Source organism: Aplysia californica, unplaced genomic scaffold (genome assembly GCF_000002075.1).
Source record: "Aplysia californica isolate F4 #8 unplaced genomic scaffold, AplCal3.0 scaffold00075, whole genome shotgun sequence".
NCBI classification, from domain to species: domain Eukaryota; kingdom Metazoa; phylum Mollusca; class Gastropoda; order Aplysiida; family Aplysiidae; genus Aplysia; species Aplysia californica.
The window spans coordinates 1,208,607-1,233,756 of NW_004797345.1; the positions used below are offsets into that span (position 1 = coordinate 1,208,607).

The window sequence follows — 25,150 nt, forward strand, 5'->3', positions numbered from 1 at the left end:
TGATGGCTTAATTATTTTTTTTATTACAATTGCATAAAAACAAATGACAGATGTTACAAAGATGGCTTTATTTACAAATGAAAAGCTAAAATACACCCAATTGATGTGGGACAGCAAAATTAAAATACCCTCAGAACAGTTCAGGAATTCAGTCAAATATCCACAACATGTTGAGGCCAGACATTCCAAGATTAATTCGCCTGAAACGAGAAAAAAGAGAAAATGGTTTCGCAATGCAGGTTATAACAAAGTAGTTGGGCCCAACCTCAAAGTTCGTTGATACTGAGTATTCATTATAAAAAAAGGCGTAGACACCGGGAGCATTTTTAAAATCGGTAACGACAGGAATATCTGTTCTGAAAGTGTCACGGTGTGAGTATACAGGGACAGAAAGTGCTTGCTTATTATATGAGCAGTTTCTTCCTTTGACAGAGCCCATGGACAATACAACCAGGATAGTGCAAGATTCATTTCCTGGGTTTTTAATGCTAACCATACCAGAACTTTAAAATGCTTTATCAACATACACATTTACTCAAGTACAGTATTATATCGACAGCCGATGTATCGACATTTTGACATATCGACATATTTTCCAATTATGAAATTCTTCCTTCAATATATTCACCACAAAATTTCTCTTATATCGACTCTTTTTTTCGGCCCACTCTGCTTTATTGACAGGCTTCCTGTGTACCTGGCGAAGCCTACGAACATAAATGGGGGAAAAAGCCACGCTAAAAGTCAATGCATTAGTTTTTCATCAAGCTGTCCCCGTCATTTTATGCACAAAAAAATAATGAAATTATGCAAACAACCAAAAATGAGAAATTATGCCATTCTGTTAATTTTAACAAAAAATGATAAGGAAAATAATCAGAAATCATGCAAAAAATGATCAAATTTTGCTAAATTATGTGGGGTGCATAAAACCACGGGGACAGATTAAGTCCGCATACCAGCCAAGTAGCCTATTCGACACACCAGGCATTAGTAGGTCATGTAGGGCCTACAGTGTCATCTCCAACACAGTACAGTGCCTCACAGACATGAGTGTCTTGGGCGCTGAACATCACCTCCCTACCCCCACTCCCGATCGCTCACTCCCCTTCCCCATCCCATTCTCAGTCTATCACTGTGAAGTGCCACGGTCAGTGAGTCAGTGCCTCGCCTTTCCATTTTTTCCCCTGCAAGCGGCCATAAACAGGCCTTACAAGGATGCTACAACAAAGTTTGCGCTGGTGTTTAGTGTGTGCCTTGCGTTGCTCGGTCTTTGGTACTGTAACTCCAAGCCCCCCCCCCCCCCCCCCTTTTTTAGCTTCACTGTGTAGTAGTTTTAGAATCAAGGGAAGCAACCAGCTTAAAAATAGTGTTGTCTTTTTACCCTTGACCTCCCTTTGTTTTTTTCCTCTTTGGCTTTGTATTTTCATTTATCAACATTTTTATATATCGACATCAAATCTACTTCTAAAAGCATTTCGCACGACCCACCGGCAGTGGAATTTTAGTTGCCGCGGGTGTTCCCTGCCGGGCGCCTTATCACGTCGGGGTCACGGGGGTCAGCTCCCTGTCGCCGCTCTGTCTGGGCCGACTTAATTTTCGGTACTTTTCAACATACAATTTTAGGTGTATCCTTGTATAAATGGTAATTCTCATTTAATGCACTCAAAGCATGCATTTCTGCTCTTGAGACTTAAAAAAGAACGGACATTGTAACTCGTCTGGTTATTTTGTTAGACGCGCTGGAGTCGGCAATGCTAAATTGTAATTTTTTTTAGACTAGCGTGAATGAAAAAAAAATCAATACAAAAAAAAGGCCTTGACAAAAACTGTCGAACTTTTGGAACATGAACGACATGGCATTGGTGCAAATACTCAGAAAAGATGGTATCTGCGCATATAATAGAAAGCTGTAATTTTGCAACTTTATCCATCCGGCACACAATTCGCCATGAAGTAATTCCTCCAAATACAACTTTATGTGTCTAATATAATCGTGAATATTCGCATATTTTCTAAAAAGTGTATAAAAGTTACCATGAAGTTTCTCTATTGAAAGTACAAATCGATTTTAATGCCAGAATACATCTTCAAAGTAATACACGAACAGTATCTGTTACACTCCAGAAATTCCTTACTTTTCTTAAAACGATAAGTCTAGGTTTTGTAAGTTGACTGAATAATAGGGATGACTTCTCGTAATTGGGTTACAAGAATAATTTTTAACTTTCCAGGGACACTGAATCAGCACCCGACTTTTCCAGCTTTATTTTTCGTTTCTATGACCATTTGCAATAACTGACAATGTGACTGATTTCTTTACATTCATAATTGTGTCCGCGCATATTTCCGACACAAAAACTAAGAATGAATGTGTTAGCTGTTATTATTTTTATTCCATACAAGAAGTTTATCTCTACCCATGTATTTACACGGTTTTGTGGGTTTTTTAAATCGCTTATATTATATCTTTTAGTTGTATGCAGGCTGCCACAGACACAGCATGATTCATGAACAAACGCAGAGCAACTTTCTCTTGTTTAATAGTAAAATAAGAGCTAACGCTGATCGTCTTTAGTTAAAAAATGCAGATGTGCATCTTTCTTTTCTCATAACTTGACTATTACTACTCGCGCAGATTTAAGATTTCTCATGGTAAAAGACATGATACAGTAGTCTCCGCTTAAGATCCCACCGCTTACGATCCCGGTTCGCTTAAGATCCCGTTGTTTTAGGAAAACAGAATTATTACTATACAAAAGTCACCCATAAGATCCCGCTCTGATTCACTCTGAAGGTCTACATTCCGCTAAGATCCCGCATTTCAGATCACAATTTGCTAAACAAAAACCCGGGCGGGCACAGCCGATCAATCAAGAGTGAAAAGTTGAGATCAATAAACTGTTCGTCGCGTCAAAGATCAGCCACTATAGTGAATGTGATCACATACACGTTGTAAAACTCGATGAAGCAATAGAATGTTTGCCCCAGACGGGATCACACCGGAGTGTGAACTGACCAACGCGTTTGTTTTCCCCACGCATCGCACTCACACCTGAGCTCGCCACTTAAACTTGCATCACTCGCTGGGTGGGTAGGGCCAACACGTTCGCTCCAAGCGGGATCACATCGAACCGTGAACTCTTCCTTGACCATTGCAGCAGTTGTCTCTACTCCCGAATTTGCGGGACAGACTGAATTTTAATTGGTGCATTCACAACGTAATGGTGTGTAAGGACAAAGGCGGTTTGGAGGGGGGGGGCTCGGTCAGAGATGAAAAGCTATAAATTTTGGACAGGTAAAGAGGAGGGGCAACTGGATAATCGTAGATCCTGAGATTCATGATAGGATAATAAGTGAAACTGGCACGCCTCATGCCACTATGCACCGTGATAGGTCATCAAGGTTAACCACTCTTTGCTCGCCATATGCCATAAACCCACCAAGGGGTCACGTCAGTTAATTTTAGAGTGGAGGGAGACCATTTTACCGATTGTGAGCCTTAACATGGGTCACCATAGATTCTTTCCTAGGTTCGTCGGTTAAGATCCCGGTTCGCCTAAGATCCCGCATTTCCTTGCTCCCAAGCACCGGGATCTTAGGCGGAGACTACTGTATTCGTAGTCAGTTTAACACAGATTTTGGAGAGATCTGTCGCGCCTTTTTAAAAATAACAATCACTTATTCATAAGTTTGAAACTAAAATAGGACAAACACTTGTCTAAAACAAAAACTAAGGCACAGAAATTAACCATTCTAACGCAGAATAAATCTCAAGACATTGAACTTTTAGTACATCCGCGTAATGGTTAGCTGTGTGGGATGGGGAAGAAGTTATATCGTTTTAAACATAGTCAAAAATGCGAACTTCCTAACCGACACCGGCAAAGTCGCTTCAAGGCTTATTAACCCCGTGACCCCAAGCCGGGGAGCTCGGCGGGCTGCTGAGTCACGCTAACTAAAGGTAACAGAATCGGGCGAAAAGTGACGCCGTGGTTGACATAAGTCGATTATACTGAACTAGTGTTCATTGTTTTTTCAGTTCACATGATTCTTGGTCCACGGCTACTAATCATTGCTTTATCACTTGTCTTTGAAAAAAATTGACACAGAGCTGTATGTACTTCCATTTTCACCACAAAATCTATCAATTCAAAGGTCATGAAAAGTTACATGAAATAAAATACAATAAATAATAAAGGTTTCATTAAAGTATCTTTGAAAACAAATAAATCAAATGTTTACTTTCTACCATCAAGAAACATAGAACGAATCTGATTTACCTCTATTTGTGTACAGATCAATAATATGAACAGTACTTAGGTTGTTTTTTTTCTTCAATTGGAAACTTTTCACCACACAGAATGCTGTTGAGAAAGAGAAACTTACCCCAGCATACCACTTTCTTTCACCCTGATGTGGTACAACAACAGTAGGATGGCTTGAAACATGTTGTTCCTTCCCTGTGGGTGACAACAAGAGTAAAATCAGCTTTATTTATAGAATATCCTGTCCAGATATTGCTTGGGCATAAGAACAACATTTAGGAAGAACAAAGCACCTTTCGTTTTTGCTTTAGTAAGAGTTTTACGGCACTTGCAACACAATAAAATCATATAAGTGCCGAAGATTAGAGGTGTCACAAGAGAGTAACAAACACAAAAAAGAAGGAGGGGAGATAAAGACGATAGATGTTTGACAGGAAAGAAGAATCAAACCACGCCAGAGCACTCGCCAACCACCACAAACCACATTTCAAAGTCTTCACTCGAAGTGCATTTGGACAAAAGCAAACAAAGTCTCACAATTTCTAATTAACTCTTTTTCTTCAAATTACAAAATTACTTAATCTTTGTTGATCCCCCCCCCCTCCCCCCCAAAAAGCAACACATAACAATTCTTAACATTCCTGCCTATGATAATTTAGGGAACAATACTGCTGTACGAACAAAAAGCTTTGAAGAGATCCATTCAACTCTCAAATGGAGCCCTCTTAGCAGATCAAGTGAGATTGACTGCAATTCACTTACATCAGTCACCTCATTACGCTAAATTACACAAAGAACCAGTCCGAGAGTATTGACTGTAGTAATTTGTAAAAAGGCACCAAGAATTGCCAGATGAAAACTATGTCTCAACATATGGCCAGTAGTCAGTGAGTTAAAAAAGCAACCAAAAAACACTTAAACGTTTACAATACCTTGCACAAATTGTGAGTCTCTGATCCAATGACCACCTGAAAATGTGGAGGGTTTATACTGCTTTGGTAGATCTGAAGGGTCTCTTTCTTGTCAGCGTCTGGGGACAACCATCAGAATGATTAGAGTAAGAATAAACACAACAAAGGTATCTTTTTTTTATCCACGACAAACAATTTAGTGCAAGTAATGCTTTCCACATACTGTTTTCACAAATCATCAATCCTGTTTGACACACAGAGGAAGTAGAGCCAGCTCATCGGATGAGGCTATGGTAAAGCAAGTCAGCAAGAGGACTTGAGTGGCTACAATTGTGAAAGTATAGTTTTAGTTTTAGTAAGAGTTTTATGGCATTTGTAACACAGAAAGGCCACACAACAGCCGAAAATTAAAGATGTTACAGTACAAAAAAACACTCAAAGGAAAGAACGGGGATAGATTATGATAGATGTTTGATAAGAAAAAATGAACAAACCATGCCAGAGCGCTCACCAACTACTCATACAGTAGTAATAAGAGAAAAGTCTGAAGAAACAAAACTGATAATGCAAAAGTGAACAAAATGGAAAAATCAACGAGGGGAGCTTCATAAAACATAACTTAGAAAAATAAAAGGATCATCCTTTGCAAGAATGTCAACTGGCCACCAGTACCTTTAGTGATCTATCACATCAAAAAGTGTGTGCGAGCGATCCATAATTAGCTTAGTTGGTATCAAGATGGACCATGGCTCTGGTTCCAATCAGAGTGGGTGGTTCTTGAAGTCCCGCCGTTTTATGGAGTTTTCAAGGCTTTCAGCCCATTTGGCCAGGTCATATCTGAACAGATGATCCCGCCCTCTTAACTAACCTAACAGTGTTGATAAGGGCTTTAAACCCATTCACCTACACAGGCTTACTAAAAGTGTGACTGAAAAACAAAAATAGCTGTTTACTATATCCAAACCATAAACCAAAAAAATATTCACTATAAAAAATTAGCGACAAGAGTAAAATAGCAAGAGCGACAGTCAGAAGCAATACAGTAAGTAAATACAGGATGTCCAATGATACCCCACTTTAAAAAATCATGCCACTACAAAGACAATAAAACTAACCTTTAACAACAACAAAAAAACGCTTTGCTATCTCTGAAACAGAAAACATTGATCAGAATAAAGCATCAATATTATCTGATGAGCAGCACTGCTGTGATTTGATATCAAATGTGAGACCCATTAAACTCTGCTGTTATAACATCATTGTCAGACACAATCGGGATGCTTGAGATTCAGGGGGGGGGGGGGGGGAATTGGGACATCCCGATAAAAATCGGGATGAATGGCAGGTCTGGCTACATTATTTGACTTGCAAACATTAGGTCATGGGTTCAAATTCCAACTGGGGGCCCACATTGTGTCCTGGGGAAAGACACTAATACAATTTTCCTCACTTCAACCAAGAGGGAAAGGGTACCTGGTTAAAGGCAGCAAAAAATCTTGTCAGTCTGTTAGTGAATTAACATACTTGGTTTATCTGGGGTTTTGATAAAATGCTGGGATGTAAAAGGTTTTCCATCAGAATGCTTTGGCTGGACTGGCAGTCTGGCATCTAGATAGCAGCAGAACATGTGCATGACCAGCTGAGGACAAATAGAAAAAAGGATGCACATTTTTACTGATCTACAAATAAATATAACAAACAGCTAAATTTACTATTACTATATTGAAACCATAAGTAGACCCCCACCCCCCTTTCCCAATTCCCTCCCTGATTTTACATGGTCAAACTCAACACAGAGCAACCACAGTAAGTGATATAATTCTCTCTCTCTCTCTCTCATAAACATCACACTCATGTCAGTACACCCTCAGGACACAAAGGAAACAATGGCATTCATTACATAAATAGTTTTCCACAATACCTCCATTTAAAGAAAAAGAAAGAAACCAGATGGACATTTTCTATCTTCAGCACTTATCACACCATCGCAAACTTTTGATTAGTAATCATAAATGCTTTTTCAGTGACAAGTATTCCTCCCACACACTATTTCAAGGTGAAATACCCGGAAACACACAGAACTTATCAATATAAATGGAACTTATCAATATCAGTCTGTTAGCACTTCCTTGCCAAAATAATTTCTTCCCTTTGAGCTAAACTGACCTGATCATGGGTCTCAACTCAGAATTCTAAAAAAGGAGGAACTTTCTGGGTGATCGCCACAGAAGCCCATTTTCGCGAAACACCCATTATTATTATACTGTTGAACCCTAGAATGCTGAAATAAAAACCATCAATTTATCAAAGCAAGGTTATTTCACACCAATTTGAGGGTTTGGGAGAAAATTTCAAGTAAAAGTCACGTACCAAATGTTTACAATCTTGATTACGTACAGAAAGTGGTGGCGCCTGGGGTCTTGTGCGACTAATTTATATTTTCCCTTCATCATATTCACTTGTATATAAAACTATATAAAAAGGAATCTTGTTTTGAGCTTAGAACCAGAACATAGACTGTCATGATTCATATCATATATACAGGCCTATATAATAAACCTGAAAGACAAAAATTAATGCTCAAACTCAAAGTAGAGTAGAAAAGCCCAAGTAGACCTATTCAATGTGAGAGGTGTAAGAATTGTGGGAAGGCAAAATGCAGTGATACTGAAAATCTGCGAATCTTGAACAGAAAGCTAAAATATAGAGGTCTAATTTACTGTCACCAATCCAATGAAACGCGAACACTTAGGCCCTAAGTTCCATAAGACGCTTACAAGTTATGACGGTTCCCGATTTCACACAAGGCCTGCACCTACGCACACTTTACTTTGCAGAGAGCTGTAGTAGTGATCAAAATTCTAAACATTAAACACTTGCTTCCAGTTTAATTTTTTCTGATGTTGCGTCCAGCCCTCCCCCTATCCCCGAGTGCATCTTTTAAAAAAAAAATCAATAATCTCCCCCCATTCCTGAGTCCTGTACTTCACAGCGCTCTGAACGCGCGCAGGTTCATTGACTGGTCACAAGGGCGAGCCCGACAAGACGCTTGTATAACTTTCTTTTCTTTTTTGTTGTTGTTGCCCCCACAAGTGACAGATATTGATTTATTTTCAAGGCAACACCACGTTTGTAATGCCGAACCTGCATACTGCATGTTACAATAAATGTTGCATTATCAGACAATTACTGACAAATTTCTGGGGGGGTAACGAAAGCTAATGTAGATCTTGACTTTCCAGTCGAGCCTTGGTGACACAATATTTGAGATCTTTTATGTATTTTCCCGGGTCTCGGCCATTTTTTTAAAATTCCCGGGGCCTGGTAGTCACCCTGTTCCCAACAAGTCTCTTTCTGATTGGCCCGCTGTCGCGGTAGCGGAGTTTAGCGGAGGAAATGGCGGTAGCGGAAATTCGCAAAAAAATAGCGGACTATTGAGACCCATGCTGATAAAATATAAAATGATTCAAGTACATCGTCAAAAATAAATTATACTACAGCAGTACTATTAACAAAAATAAATCCAGTTGATTGTACTGTAGAGAATAGAAACTTGTATAATTTGTTGTGGAAACAAGGATGATAAGCCCCATTGTACAATAAACACAGACATGGAAAAAAAATAACTGGGCCCCATAAACAACCCTCGTAAGTTTGCAAACAAAGGCAGGAACTTACCGCTGCATCTGTGGGCAAATGTTCACTCCATGGCTTGCCATAGCTTCCCCCTTTGCTCCAAGTATAGGCACTCATACTCCCTGTGCTTAGATCTGAAAGACAAAACAAAAAACGATGAGCTCAAATCATATTACTGTTGTGATATCCCAGTTCGTTTACTTACGTGACTCATAAAGAAAAACTCTTAATGCAATATTTGCCATATAGTACTTTTAACACATTACAGCCTAAGGGTCTGAACGGGAAGTCCTTTGTTAGATCCTAAGCAAGGGGAAGGAACCCACCTCCCGTGAATACTAGCCTTAAAAAAAACCCACATTTTAAAAATACTAAACGAATTCCAAAAATCCCGAAAAAATGAAAGTTAAAACAAAAAATGAATGTAGTTTCAGAAAAATATAACTTTATGTATGCGCAAACTGTTGGAAATGTTCTAACTTTAGCTCAGTCTTGGTGTCCGACCCGTCACTCTCACTCTCAGCCTCGCGGTCGGGCCAAAGATCTAAATTCTAGATTTCTACAGCTGATCAATCTGAATTGCCCCAAACTCTTGCTACAACGTTTTCATCAAAGTCTGAGTCATCTGATTTGTCATATGCTTGTTTTTGCTCAAATCCAGCGTTATTTCCTTTTTCGAACTCAATTATGTTGCTTTTCAACAAGTCGAGGCACCTATGAAGTGTCAGTAACGCGATCGCACTTTTATTGGCTCTAATACTAAAACTACTGGTCCGAAAAATTTCGTTTTGGTATCAAACGAAAGAAGAAACTTTTTGCAATAACTATGCAAATCAAAATCTCATCCCCAGAATCTCGTCAAGGCGAGACTTTGTTTCTAAAGACGCTAGGTCGGCGCGGGCGGTTCCGGGTGAGTTAGGGTGTAATGTGTTAAAAAGTTTACAAAAACAGAGAGCAGAGAACATCACTTTCAATAAAATCTGATTCAACGAAACCTCAAGCTCCAAGAAAGGAAAAAAAACCAAAAAAACAATTCATTTTCTAAATTCATTTCAACACACATCTTGTGCTGAACAAATTCTTTAAAACCACTAACCCAAAAATAAAAACTCCTTCCTAAGTCAGGCATCTCAGAGTATTTCTTTTCTCCTATGCAAATTCCCAGTCCCCACATCCAAAAGCCTACTCATGATGTCAGTAAGCTAGACTTGGCCACAGAAAACAGTTGGGGATGGCTCACTTCAGAGAAAGCTATCTTAGTGGAAATTTTTATCTTCGTTGGACTCCGTAACAGCCGACAGAAAAAGCACAGAAAATCTTCAAAATGAAACCAGACATTACTAACTTGTGAAGTAAATGCCACGTTTCGCAGCCAACAGAATGGACATTTTGAAAAAGTGTACTGACCAGCCCACTTCAAAACTTACCAAAACTTATCTTCTCACCTCTAAGTCTCTTGTACAGATACTCCTGATTGGCAGTGAACTCCAGGTAAGGGAAGATAGAGTTCAAGGTGGGGATGTAGCTTCGTAGTTTGGTCATGGCAATTTGCTTGAGAGCAGACACGCCCGCTTCTGAAATACATCACATCACAACACCATTTACCAACAAGCATAGAAAAAATAACATCCTATGGAAACATCTAGAGCTAAAAAGATGAGACTCCGGAGACAAATTTAAAAAATCAGCCTGCGAGATACCTGAGTAATCTTATTTGTAAAAAAAAAAAGTAATTAAAAACAGGTCGAAAAATATTTTATACATACTTCCTATCCTGTCCTCAGTGTTGACTTTCTGTAGTTTAGAGTTGATTTCCTCAATTTCCTCATTTAGTCTGGATACGATGGTGAAACTCAGCCACTGAAAACAGAACAGCAAACATAGATTAAAACAAAAGTACAGAAAATGGTTCACCCAAAGACATGAAATGGAGAAAAAAACCAAAAAAACATAACAAAACAAAACAACTATAACCTGGAAGTTTACAAAATACAGTGTAAAACTTGAACATTTTCAAACTAAACCCAAATTTTGCAAGCATTTTATCAGCTATCAATAATTTTTTTTTTTACATAAAATTTCATAGCTCAAGTTAAGATGACATTTGAGCACTATACTTTCATTACTTGTGTGTGTTTGTGGGTGTGGGTGTGCGTATGTATTTGCGTGACTGAGCTTGAATGTACTTGTCACTTAAAACTTTTTTCTGCCCATTTATGTTTTATCACTCAGTAGTTTGAGGTTGAACATTTACCTTTCAATCTGAGAAATATGATCTATAGGCAGAGAAAAAAATGTCAACAGTACATATGCTGCATGAGCATGTATAAATTCAAAGAAAGAGTCTCAGAATTCAGAAAAATGAGATAACAGGTAAAGGAATCCACTCACCTTGCGCAGCTTTTCTGTCCACACATACAAATCATCTTCAGTCACATTATATTTGCCCCACACCTGAGGATTAGCATACAATAACCGTACATCATCTCTTATTTGATTTATTCATTCAGTGCAGAGAACAAAAATTCTTACAAGACAGGGCCCAGCCAATATGAAAAAAAGTATTCCTGCACTCTGCATCTATGTGTTTAAAGAAAAATAACTCTAATTTAGTCTAAACCAGGTAATTAGACCAAGGCATTATGAATTATAGTAACGGTCAAGGGGACGTTATTTTCCTTTTTTTTGGCCAAGTGATATACGGCGCTTTCAACAGCATCAGGTCATATGGGCGCGCAGGACACATTTAGCATTTTCAGTTAGGTCGGAATTAATTTTTTATTTTGCCAAAGTGGCTGCTCAAGCCTTCTTTTATCAACTTGAAGACCAACAAGGGACCTAGGCTTTCTTGGATCTCAAAAAGCCTAGGTTATGACGGATGACACACTTCTCTCACCAGCAGCTGAAATTTTGCTATCGACTAGTCAACTTGGGTAAACAATGATAGAGACCTACACGATATGATCCATTCATTCATTAGAGAGACTAACAATAACAACAGGTGAATGTATGACAGCTCATCCACAGCATCAAGGCCCAATATATAATTTATGACAAAGTGTCCGGCGATGAGAGATTTACGGGTCCATCTTAGGATCTTTTGTGGTTTCTGTTTGATGAAATAGTTGAGGCGGCCGCGTTGGACAGGTTACCATCATGGAAGGTTCGACTGTTTTACATATAACCATCTGAATATATGTGAGGCATTGTGGTTAAATCAGGTGCTCGTCAAAATAATGAAATCAGAGAAAAAGGTATTTTTCCACAAGTTTGGCAATTTTTTTTGGGCTAAACACCTTCTATGTTTGTAGGAAAACACATTTCCATGTGAATTTTACTGAAAACCCTTGTTTAAGGGAGGCACAAAATATGTCATTTTCAGTTTTCAAGTACTCTTAAGCTATTGAAGTTGCCAAACTTTGGCGGTAATTTTCTCATTAATTTAACCACTGAAACCAGGCTACCCCACCTTCTGCAATCGCAAATATCTCAACTTCTATTCAAGCTAGATGGATTTTTTTTTCATTGAAAGCAAACTATCTTTCAGGTGATATCAATAACTCCACATGCCCAAAAGTTGACGAGTGCCCTATTCCACCACGTTGTGCCACATATATTTCCAAGTCTCAACTCCAACATTACAGGGGTTACACTTTTTGCTAGTATGCAGAGGCCTACTCATAAATCCGCAACATACAAATGTGTACTTTTTCAAGAATTTCAGAAATATCTACACATCAGTTTGCAGCATGGCCATTCTCTCACCTCCTCCATGCCAAGGCTATTACCCTGGTCACTGGAACTTCTCAAAGTCAGGGAAGCCGGAGTGCGAGGAGCCAGCTGGTAGGCAAAGCGTCTCAATACTTGAGTAAAGTCCAGGGGGTTTGAGCCGTAGCTCCAAAATGACACGTTGCCAGAGCTCAAGTTGTCAGGGGACACTGTTAGAAGAAAGACAAAGTTAAAAACTTTATTCCTTGAACAGCATAAAATTTGTATCTGTCAAGCACAAAACAAACAAAAAATTTTTTTTTTTGAAAAAAAAAAAAGAATTTTTTAAAAAGCAGCTGGTATTTTCACGACATGTCAAAGAAAAAAAATCTATGCACCTTTTCACGATCTGTCGTGGAAAAAAAATCTATGCGCGTTTTCACGACCTGTTTTTCTCTTATTGTTTTTTGTTTTTAGTAAAGTGTTTTACGGCGCTCGCAACTGCATAAGGTCATATGAGCGCGCGGGACACACCTAATATTTTCAGTTGGTAGGAAATTTTGAATTTTGCGCAGGTGGAGGCCGAAGCCTACTCTTATCGATTTTAGACCACCAAAGGATCTTTAACGTGCGCAACTTGCACACGAGCCCTCCGAGATTTTTCGCCCTTGTCCGAGAAGGCTAGGTGTAGATCTTTCCTACCAGAAGATCAGGGGTGTGGCAGAAAGACAGCAGTAAGGAGGAGCCAAGGAGTAGCAGTAAAAAGGCTGCAGAAAGAGTCAGGAGCCCAGAGGAGGGGGCAAAGGAGGTGAGGGGGTGGGGGCAGAAAGTGGAAATGAAAGCAGACAAAAGAACATTGCTAGAGAGCAGGAAAGGAGGTGAAAGGAAAACATTTTAGAGAAGAAAATATTTTTGTCGCTACACGGATTCGAACCCCGGACCTTTGAATGAGAGGCTAACACCTTAACCTCTAGGCCACGAGAGCCCCCCCCCTTGTTTTTCTCTTAGGACCAATCAGTGAACAGCTGGGTCATGCCAGAGGGCATAGACTCTCTGCTCTCTGCTGGCCATGCTTCTCTCTCTCTCTAAGAACGGCGGATGCAAATCCTCATCCCTTCGAAGTGGGACGAATTTTTAAACAGTATCGTGAGTTCGAGGAAGAATTTTTGAAGTACTGTGGTACAAATTATGTTTTCAGCAAAAAATCCTTGAAATCAGTCACCGCCAAGAACAACACAATCAAAGACGAGTCGAAACACTGCCCAGCAGAGTGGCAGTACTTCAAGTTCAACCCTTTCTTGATTGGTAATCATTAATATAATATTATGGAAGCTACGACAGCACGAGCAGAGACACATCAAAGACACTGCACTAAGTCTTGGTTTTATCATTTTTTTGGTGGTATATTTCATTTGTAATATCAATTTAGAGGGTTGAAATTACATACAAATCAACATTTTCATTCAAGGTTAGATCTTGAGTCTTCCTTACTTAGTTAGATCTAGGCCTACCCAAGCCTACTGTGACATAGATCTAGATCTACCTGCGCATTTTTTTATGTTCTTGTACTAGTAAAAAAGTTCCTCTTCAAGATACGTGAAAGTAGAGCTCAGATGTAACATGCACAACATGGAATGGGCCTTTAATGACAGATTTTTAAAGCTTTCCGGGGGTTGAAAATGGCATTTTTCCATTGCAGGTATTCAATTTGTCATCGCATTCCAAACAGTAGGCTACACAAATTCGGGAACATCAATCCTGACGATATGATCACCAAGCCTATATACTCTAATTTTCCACCATTTTTTTGCGCGTTTGATTGTCAAATGCCAAAACCAGAGCATAATTTCACTTTAAAAAAAAAATTTTTTTTTAATCTTTATTTTGGCACGTTATTTTCCCGACCGAGCCGCACAGAGGGACAATAGTCGAGAGCGCGCAAATAAGCCTACAACTTACTGCCGAGGTTTAGATTCTAGATCTACCGTCCGAGAACCTAGAAAGGCAAGTTCCCTCTTTCTCTCTCTATCTCTTCCTATGTTTTTAAAAATTAATGTTGTGGCGTAGATGAAGATGCGGTAAGTACAGAATTTCAGGATGGAGTTTAATCGGAATGGTGACAGAAGAGGTCCAAAATCGGAAACTAGATCTAGATCTACTGAAAAGAAATTGTATTTTAACTAATATGCCTAGACCTCTGCAGTAAGAGCCAGTATCTCTTCGACATGTGAAAATACGCATAGCCTTTTTTCCCCAACAACAGATCATGAAAACGTGCATCATTTTTTTTCCACAAGTCGTGAAAATGCCGGCTGCCTTAAAAAAAGGTTTAGATCCACTTGATTTAACATAGAAAACTCCCTGCCTCTTTCCTTTACTTACTCATTTATACATTTATAAACTTCAGCCAATAAATCTGAATAGATTATATTAAAGTACGTTCCCAACTCTTTGTATCAGTCTGTAATTGGCTTTTAGAAATTAGTCACTCAATGCGTAAAGCTAGTATTTGTTCAGACTTAAGTGGAAAGAGGTGGTTAGATACAATTGAGTTTGTTAAGTCGATATCATCACGTAAAAGTCATTGACCTAGAAAAGACACAACTTTGTTTCAGAGTCCTAAAAGGGGGATCTCGTGGCCTAGAGATTAAGGTGTTCGCCTCTCATTTAAAGGTCCCGGGTTCGAATCCGGGTGGCGACGGAAACATTTTCTGCTCTAAAATTGTCTCATTTCACCTCCTTTCCTGTTCTCTAGCAATGTTCTGTCATCTGCTGTCGTCTCCACTTTCTGCTTCCATCCCCTCACCTCCTTTGCCCCCTCCTCTGGGCTCCTGACTCTTTCTGCAGCCTTTCTACTGCTACACATCAGCTCCTTCTTACTGCCGTCTTTCAGCCATACCCCTGATCTTGTTGTAGGAAAGATCTACACCTAGCCTTCTCGGACAAAGGCGAAAAATTTTGGAGGTCGCGTGTGCAAGTTGCGCACGTTAAAGATCCCCTGGGGTCTAAAATCGAAAAGAGTAGGCTCCGGCTGCCACCCGTGCAAAATTCAAATTCAAAATTTCCTACCAACTGAAAATGTTTGGAGTGTCCCGCGCGATCATATGACCTTATGCAGTTGCGAGCGCCGTAAAACACACTTAGGCTACCAAAAAAAAAAAAAAAAAAAAAAAAAGTTTAAAGAGCACACATTGTTATAGACAATAGAATTACTAAAGTCTGACAAGTCTATCCTCCCTAGATGCAGACACATTTCATGACACTCTCAAAGCGGCAATCGACCAACATGCGCCAATGGTAAAAAGAAACATTTCGTCGAGACCCTTTTCTCCTTGGTTTTCACTTGAAATCAAAGAGGCCAAGAAACATCGACGTCAGGCAGAACGCAGGTGGAGGAAATCAAAACTTCAAGTTCACAGAGACATCTTTATTAACCACCGAGACAAAGTCAACTCAATCATCGAAAATAACAAGAAAAAATACTATCTACATGAATTACAAGATGTTAAATCACCCAAACAACTCGTTCAAACTACCAATGCTATTCTGGGAAAAGAAACAATATCTCCTCTCCCCTCTGCAACATCAGATGACGAACTTTGTAGTTTATTTGTGACTTTTTTCAATGACAAAATTAATACCATACGCTCTTCTCTCGACCTAGAGCCAAATGGAAATTTGGAATTTTCAGAATTTACTGGACAAATATTAGATTCTTTTAGTCCAGTTACAAATAGTGATATTTTAAATTGTATTAATGGGTCAACCATAAAAACATGCGACCTTGACCCAATGCCTGCTCATGTATTCAAAACCTGTATTGATATTGTCCTACCTCACATTACTCAGATAGTGAATATGTTACTTGCCACTGGCACAGTACCTAATACTTTCAAACAAGCTATTGTAAAACCTTTATTGAAAAAACCCGGGCTTGATAAAAATGAATTTAAAAACTATCGACCAGTTTCGAATTTGCAATTTGTCTCAAAAATTCTAGAGAAGATTGTTTTAAGTCAAGTTTTGTCTCACATGAGAAAAAATGGTCTTGAGGAAATTTACCAATCTGCCTATAAAACTCATCATAGTACCGAAACTGCGCTTTTAAAAGTAACGTCTGATTTATTGGATTCCATTGATAGCAAAAACATCTGTCTTTTAACTCTTTTGGATCTGTCCGCAGCTTTTGACACAATTGACCATGCTATTCTACTCACAAGACTTGAGTGCTCATTTGGCTTATCTGGTACTGTGCTTTCATTGTTTAAGTCATATTTACTAGAAAGAGTTCAGTCAGTGCAACTTTTTTTAAAAATAGCTTTTCAAAGCAGGTCTGGTTCGATTATGGAGTTCCACAGGGGTCCGTTCTTGGACCAGTGCTCTTTACACTATATACACAGCCCTTAGCAAGCATTTTACAAAATCATGGATTGAATTATCATTTTTATGCCGATGATTCCCAAATGTATGTTAATGGCACCATTCAAGATCTACCAAACATGATTTCCATCACTAAACAATGTTTTTATGAAATCAAAAAGTGGATGACAGTAAACAAATTGAAACTAAACGAAGAAAAGACAGACATCATTCTTATAAAAAATCCACGATTAAATAAAGATCTGGAAAGTGTCAACTTTGATTTATATGGGCATATGACATCTAGTAAAGAAGTTGTCAGGAATCTCGGTGTATATATTGACCACCACTTATCAATGGGCTCGTTTGTAGGATCTCTGTCCAAATCCCTTTATTTTCAGCTGAGAAGGATAGGCCTAGTTCGAAAGTACTTAAGCGAAGAGACCACAAAAACACTGGTAACATCTCTTATCCTATCTAGATTAGACTATTGTAACTCACTCCTGGCAGGTCTGAACAACAAATATTTGAATCGTTTACAAGTAATTCAAAACAATGCCGCTAGACTGATAACAAGATCTAAAAAACGAGACCATGTCACTCCATTATTAAAAGAACTGCATTGGCTCCCTGTAAAAGAACGAATAATATTTAAAATCTGCGTCATGTGTTTCAAATGTGTAAATAAAACTGCTCCTTTTTATCTACAAGAACTTATCAGTATATATAAACCAGGGAGAAACCTAAGATCATCGAACGATAACACCCTACTTGTGACACCTGTAAAATCATACAAATCATATGGAGAGAGATCTTTCTCATATCTTGGTCCATTTATGTGGAACAGATTACCCATGAAACTAAGACAAATAAGAACACTTGATAGCTTCAAAAGACATCTTAAACATTTTCTGTTCCTACAGGCCTATCCTTCATAAGCTTTTAACGTTATCTTTCATTACATTTGTTCTTTTCCTATGTCTGGATGAAAATAGTCTGTGTGTGTGTGTGTGTGTGTGTGTGTGTGTGTGTGTGTGTGTGTGTGTGTATGTGTGTGTGTGTGCATTAATGTATATTGCTTGAGAAGAAAGGAAGTAGTAAAAAAGGTTTTTGAAAAATGGGTATTCCAATGTAAAGCGCATTGAGCTACTTTTTTTGGAAATGCGCTCTATAAATGTTATATATTATTATTATTATTATTATTTAAAGCAGGCAATTTTTCAATAAAAAATAATCACTGTTACCAATGAGTGTTCCAGCATAGAGCAGATTTTTGCTTATGAAAAGAAAGAAGTTCTTCCAAAAGGTAAAAACTATTATTATATTGTAACTCTCCAAGACTCTTAAAGGACATGAATTACAGACTATGTCCTTTTTCATCACTTGTAACAGACGAATGTGTGAAGTCTTGCAAAACAAACCTTGAGACTTGTTCATCTCTCTTTCCTCCTCCTCTTGGATGTAGCGATTCAAAGTGTCAACATCTGTAATGTGCTTGTACTTGGAAGCTGGAGGAAGACATATAATCCCTATTTTAGCCAAACTGAGATGGCACAATATATATATATATATTTTTTATACATATATATATATATATATATATATATATATATATATATATATATATATATAATATATATATATATATATATACTGTATAAAAAATAGCACACATCAGTATCTTTATGCATTGTTATGATAACAACATCTCTTGTAAAAAATGAAAGATAGGGTCTTGAGAAGCCGATGACATGATCACAAAAAAAAAAAAAAAAAAAAAAAAGAATGCTGGAAATATAAAAGAGAAACTTTTTTAAACCAGTGGCATCAATGCTGGACACTTACATCGAGAGGAGACTGGCAGTGATGTTGATCTCCGAGACCTGAGACTTGTTCTGTCATATTCTGGACGACCAAACGACTGGGACATGCCAGATAGATTCAGGCTCTTTTAGAGGGAAACAAATAAAGAAAAGTTAGTCAGGGTGAGAGTATTTATAGTACTAACAATGGCCGCGCCTTTCAACCTTTCACCTACTATAGAAAAATCAAAGACATGGAAATCAACCTGCCATCACATTTTTATACTTACAAAATGTATGACAGCGTGGTGGAATCAGGCACTCGTCAAAATGAAGATATAGAAGAAATTGACATTTTTCTACCTGTTGGGCAATTTTTATCGGATTAAAAAAATTTTTTTGCTCAACACCTTTAATGTTCATTAAAAAAACACATTTCTATGTAGATTTTATTGAAAAACGATTAAAGGCATAAAAAATTGTAAATGTAGTTTCCAAGGTCACTCAAGCCTTGTAAGTCGCAAAACTTTGGCGACTATTTTACAGCTAATTTCACCTCTGAAACCAAGTGACCCCCATCTCATTCAATCACAAGTATCTCGACATCTTTTCAAAATAAATCAGCATTTTTTTCACTTTGAGATTCTACTAAAAACTCTATAAACTGAAAAATTGATGAGCGCCTGATTCCACCACGCTGTAGCACAAATATTCAATATACTATAATATAGCGTTGTGAAATCATTTTTAAACAACAATAAAAAAAAAAGAATAAATGAAAAAATAAATAAATAATGAAGAGCACTGTCATTAAAATGAACAATGATCTAAATCAATATAGATGCAGAGAGTAAAATTCCGTATTCACCATACCGTGCACACGGGATCCTAGAGATAACCTACCCTGTCAAGAGACGAGTTCGGACTAGCATTGAAGCTGGCTTTCCCTGAGGATGAGCTCAAGAAAGACCCATACGGTGACCCATACGTAGCAGAAGAGTGAAGAGGTGAAGAGTAAGAGACATTTGGAGATGGGGATGTGAAACTTCTTGAAAGAAACTGACTGGAATCCCCAGCACTGAAGGTCAGAGGTGTGGAAGACGAAGGTCCTCCCAAATTTCTTGGCGGTGTTCGGAAACTTTTGTCTGAAAATTCATAAGAACAGAGTAAAAGTCAGACAACACATTTAGCATAAGAAACAAAACAACAAGAACATGTGACACTCTTAAGTCCCTTTATCTCTACACACTGCAAGTGGTACTTGTTGAAAATAACATTATCCACATTAAAACACATTAGACATATTAAAAAGAACACATTTTCCTTTGCACATCAACAATTGAAACAGCAACTACCATGCATACTTACCAGAAATCTTCACAGTTGCCATACATCAACAAAGTAAAATTTATCCCAGTGAGTTGAGTAAACAACATTTCACTAAAGTTTTTGATCCTCTGAGATCAAGCCCATTAATCTGTTCTACATAATCAGGAGAGATTAGTCAGTCAACATACTGGACAGACTTATGTCTGTGATTGTCTTTTTCAAATGTTATTTTCAGTCAAAAAACACCAGTAACCACAGCTGTTGATCCTGGATGCTACTGTAATCTATAAAAAATAGTTTACTTTCCACTTCCGTGTAGAAACACTTTGACACTTTGCAGTCACACAGCCAACAGTACAAAATACCCCATCTGGTCACCCAGCCAGGTGAGCGACAACAACCGACTTCTTGGGCCTGGCGCAGAACTGCGCAACTGACCAGAACAGATCATTTTCACCGGCGTATTAAAGTGTTAAATGATAAAGAAAGACATATGTAATACCCTCCCAACCCTTTCCAAAAAGAACTAACCCCCCCCCCCCCCCCCCCCCAACACACACACCAAAAGTGAGTGGAGAACATCATCAAATAAAAGACAAAAAAGTCGAAAGAATAACTATCACTTACCATTTAATGGAATAGCCATCAGGCGTCTCTGTTTCTCAGTGACACTGACAGTTGATCCGAACAAGTAGCTCCAGAAATAACGGCATAAAAACAATCCATTACTAACAATTTGAAACAGGAGGAGGACTGCTATAGACAACTCTGTGGGAGAGAGAGAGTGACGTAAAGCACTTATGAAGCACTTGTTATGGCCAAATTTATCCCACAACTAACGGTATACACTACCCACTGTTTATATCACTGCTTAATAAGACTTGGGATAAGTACAAGTAATACTTTGAGCAAAATTATCACTGCTCATGTGCCCCATGAGGCCATGAGAAGTCTCCTGATCTTGAAGATTATTAACAGGTTGCAGATGTAGACCAAGGGGGAAAAGGTGACATATGCAACCTCTCTGTTTAGCTTTTTTTAGCAAGAGTTTTACCACACTTACAACACAAATTACAAGCTTTGAAGATTAAAGATGTTACAAGAGAGTAATATACAAATAAAAGGAAGAGGAACGAGGATTATAAATGTTTGATAGGAAAGATAGAGCAAACCACACCAGAGCACCCTCCAACCATCCATAGCAACCTTGTACACACTTTAATAAAAGAAGCGATCATTTGAAAATAAAACAGGAATTGCACTTTCATGTGGCAAATCAAGACAGAGCAGAGCTCAAGTAAAATAGACTCTTTAGTACGTTTGAGTTTAAAAGAAACATCTCCAAAGGATAATGGCAATTTTATTCTGGGAACTGGCAAGACAGACAGAAGCAATAGAGGGGAAATAAATAAGCAGGACCAAACAACGTCACCCTATAAACCCCCACCAGAAATAAGACAGCTTAACCTTTTTGATAGTGCGTACAACACACGAAGTGAAGAATCCTCAGGGCTATGAGTGCTACTTATTTATGACAAAATAGGATTACACGGCAGACTACTTGAATGGTAACACGTTACTAGAGTAGTTTCCCTTAAATTTTGTTGCATCAATCGAGAATACTGATGAACCTGTCCAGGACGACCGCCAATTGTCAGGGACAAAAGATGTCATCTAAGACAGGTGGTCCTCTTGTACTTGGACTTTGTCATTATGATATTATAGAATATTGCAAGGGGGTACGTGGGAAGGGGTGTTCGGACGGATGGCCGTTAGAGCAGGTTCCACTGAACTTTGTTTTATAAACAGTTTGTCAAAGAAAATCAGAAACTGAGTTGACATCAATATCATATTGACAAAACAATACACCTCCAAATCAAACTTGAGAACAATAAGTCCACTACTCCAGATGTTCACAGTGAATACTTACCGACAAACCACACAATGGGGTGGTCGATAGACAAAGGGCCAGACACGATGGAATAGGACCTGTTGAACATAAAAAGACAGTTTTTTACCAGATCCAGAAAATAATATATGCACAGAGCTAACTCTTCAAAACTACCTCCGCTTAAAGAGGAATACACACAATAAAACATTTTTTAAACGACACTTTCACTCGAAAGTGCTGATGAACGATCTCACCAAAAAAAATAACCTGTCAGCAATTTAAATATTAATCTATAATACTATATGTGTCATGACGTGGTGGAATCAGGCACTCGACAAAATTTTGGGCATATGGGGTTATTGATATTTCTTCTTAAAGCCTGTTCATTTGCCTCCCTTTTGGTAAAAAAAAAATAACCATCTATGTTGAATAGAAGTCAAAATATTTGCATTTTAAGGAGGTCAGGGTTTCCTGGATTTAGAGATAAAATTAATGAGGAAATGGCCGCCAAAATTTGTTAATTTCCATAGCCTGACAGTCCTTGGAAACTGGAAATTTACATTTTTTGTGCCATTGGGTTTTCAGTAAAATCCACACAGGTATTTGTTTTTAAAAGGACATAAAACATGTTTGGCCTAAAAGAAAATCAGAAAAAAATTGCCCATCAGCCAATAAAATGCTGATTTCTTTCATTTCATTCTTTTGATGAGCTCCTGATTTCATCATACTGCCTCACAAACACAACTATCTTTCAAGCTACAACATTGTAACAGTTTTAGAAGCAATAATAATTTAGAATTGAGTTGACCAGGTATATGGTTACAGAATCACAAAATATATCATAAGCAAGTTTGAGAGGCCACATCGTGTGACAGCTTTCAGTGTGGCTTTTCTCTTTGTGGAAGTGAAATTCAAATAATTGGAGATGTTTTCAGTGAGTTACTGTTGATAAAAGGTTGTTTAGTGCAGCAAGTGTGCACACAGTAATTCAAACAACACGTTAGCTAGTGGGGCGACAGCAAAACACACCAGCATTATGGTTTCACAAAACAGATGTAAAAAAAGATGACCATTCTAATATTCTCTTGTTACCTAGTGCAATGGGACCCCCCAAAAAGGATCAAGTACAATATAACACGGATAGAACACAGAAGACTCGAAATCAAGCATCCGCCAAACTGCCTGCGGCCCCATTTTTTTCTCTTCTTTTTTATCTTTGTCTCCGAACTACAGAGGCCGGTCCCAACAAATTCGAGCAATCCGTGTTGTATACTGTAATTCAATTTTAAATTTACAGCTTTAAATGAACTGTTTCCATTATCAAAGTAATGAAGAGAAAAAACACCCAGAAGGCAGCAACTCACATGTCTGCAAACAGTATGACAAAGATAAAGACTATCTTGAGAGATGAGAGGACTGCCTGTCTTGCAGCTTGTGTCAAATGTTGCTTCCTCCACGTGTTGTCCACGATATTATTATCCTGATGAACAGACGCCATGGTTGATGACTTGGGACTTGACACTTGTTGAAGAATAAAGCTCTGAGAGAACAAATATTTATAATATATTATAGAGAGAGAATAACAAAAAAAAACTAAAAAGTTGACAAGGATTGCTCCCAAGAGAAAAATAGTGGGAAAAAAAAGTTCACTGATTCTTTCTTCTAATAGAAGGAATGAAAAGACTGGTTCGAAAAATAAAGTTACAACATTAAAAGCATTTTTTTAAATTTGGTGAGTATCTGAACACTTGGCACAACAAAAACAGTGTGCATGCCTGATATAACCAGTGTCCTTGGAATGCGCAATAATACATCGATTGTTGCACATTCTGTATTAGATCGGTGGATCGTGCAGCGCTTTTTAAGAATCTGTAGAATGCGCAACAGATCTTAGATCATACCAGTCGAGTGTTTCATATTTCTGCTATGAAATAAGGCGTAAACATAAGATGACGACTGTCAATATCCATATTGTTGACATTGCGCTAAGCGGAAGTTAACATCATACGTATGACTAAATAACGCATTTTGTGGATCTCTAGAATGTGCAACCATCAATGGATTGTTGGGCATTCCATGGATCCATAAAATACGTTGCGCGATCCACCAATCGCGCAAATCGACAAAACGCGCCTAACACATAGACTTGAATTTTTACAACAATAAGAGCCTTCCCATTTTATTTTAAAATTCTTTACAATCATGATTTTTTTCATTTAAATTTGCTCGCCCCAAGTATCACCATTCTATCCCCTGCCCTTACTCAACTCCTATCTCAAAACCTTTACCATAAATTTTACAAAGTGCAAAACTACTCATTGATTTCACTAGTCTTCACAAGAACTGAGTCGCGACCAGCTAGATTTTCCTCCAAGAACTGACAAAAGCTACCATTTAGGCGCAATTTGATTTTGAACAAATTATGGTATTCTTTTACTTCCCCTCCCATCTCATTATTAGATACCAGGTGTCAATTTTCTATAGCCTGTATATTGATGGGCTGAACACGAATATCAACTTCATTTCCATCGCAAATTTATAGTTTTTGAAACATTTGATGGTTTTTAATCGAGCTACCTGCTTGCTTTGGACCATTTGAGGGGTTTCAGGGCTTGAAGCAAAAAAAAAAAAAAATCTGGGAGGTAACAGTCAACCCATAATTTGATATTTTGCAGTTAGGTTTGAAATTTGGCCACCTCCGGGATGAGAATAGCGCAGTTGCAGGCTTCTTACCCGGGGTGAGAGGGCGAGCCTTTTGGCTATTCTCACCCGGTGTGCGTTCACCGTGATACTGATACACGGTGTAAAACCACAGAATTCTACACTTTTTATTGAATTCTGTGGTGTTAACAAACGTTCCAACGCTCTTGTGTTGAAGCGTGCAATTTTGTCGGCGGGCATTGAAAGAGAGAGAGAGGGGGGGGAGAAAGAGAGGGAGAGAGAGGAGCAGCCTAAATATAGCGAGAACTTCGGGGTAAAACAAGATGGCGACCAGCGTAGTTCGGCTCGCTTCGAAAAGTGTAATACTTAATAGCCATATCATTTCTGTAGACCTCCAAATTAGTATACTTTAGTGCTATCACATTTTTATGTTTTTGTCAATTCGATCATCCACACCGATATACAGTATTAAAAAATTAGGAAAAACAGGTCTTGTTCGACACCGAGTGAGAATAGCCTACGCTGACAAGTCTCACCCGGAGTGAGAGGTGAGAATAACCACTTCCTTGAAATTTTCTTTAAAAT

At 38.3% G+C, this 25,150-nt stretch overlaps 1 protein-coding gene across 1 annotated transcript in view; it reads right to left on the bottom strand.

Moving 5' to 3' along the window:
• Positions 1-25,150, bottom strand: part of LOC101848874 (transmembrane protein 209) — a 35,591-nt gene continuing 10,441 nt past the window's right edge. The window contains exons 2-16 of the mRNA XM_005094104.2: positions 23,269-23,444; positions 21,944-22,002; positions 20,641-20,781; positions 19,588-19,829; positions 18,728-18,830; positions 18,304-18,390; positions 12,581-12,753; positions 11,207-11,269; positions 10,582-10,675; positions 10,261-10,389; positions 8,858-8,949; positions 6,704-6,818; positions 5,201-5,298; positions 4,390-4,463; positions 1-200 (exon numbers count right to left, since the gene is read on the bottom strand). Coding sequence (XP_005094161.1) covers positions 149-200; positions 4,390-4,463; positions 5,201-5,298; positions 6,704-6,818; positions 8,858-8,949; positions 10,261-10,389; positions 10,582-10,675; positions 11,207-11,269; positions 12,581-12,753; positions 18,304-18,390; positions 18,728-18,830; positions 19,588-19,829; positions 20,641-20,781; positions 21,944-22,002; positions 23,269-23,402 — 1,656 coding nt within the window. The 5' untranslated portion in view covers positions 23,403-23,444 and the 3' untranslated portion in view covers positions 1-148. The remainder of the gene's footprint in view (positions 201-4,389; positions 4,464-5,200; positions 5,299-6,703; positions 6,819-8,857; positions 8,950-10,260; positions 10,390-10,581; positions 10,676-11,206; positions 11,270-12,580; positions 12,754-18,303; positions 18,391-18,727; positions 18,831-19,587; positions 19,830-20,640; positions 20,782-21,943; positions 22,003-23,268; positions 23,445-25,150) is intronic.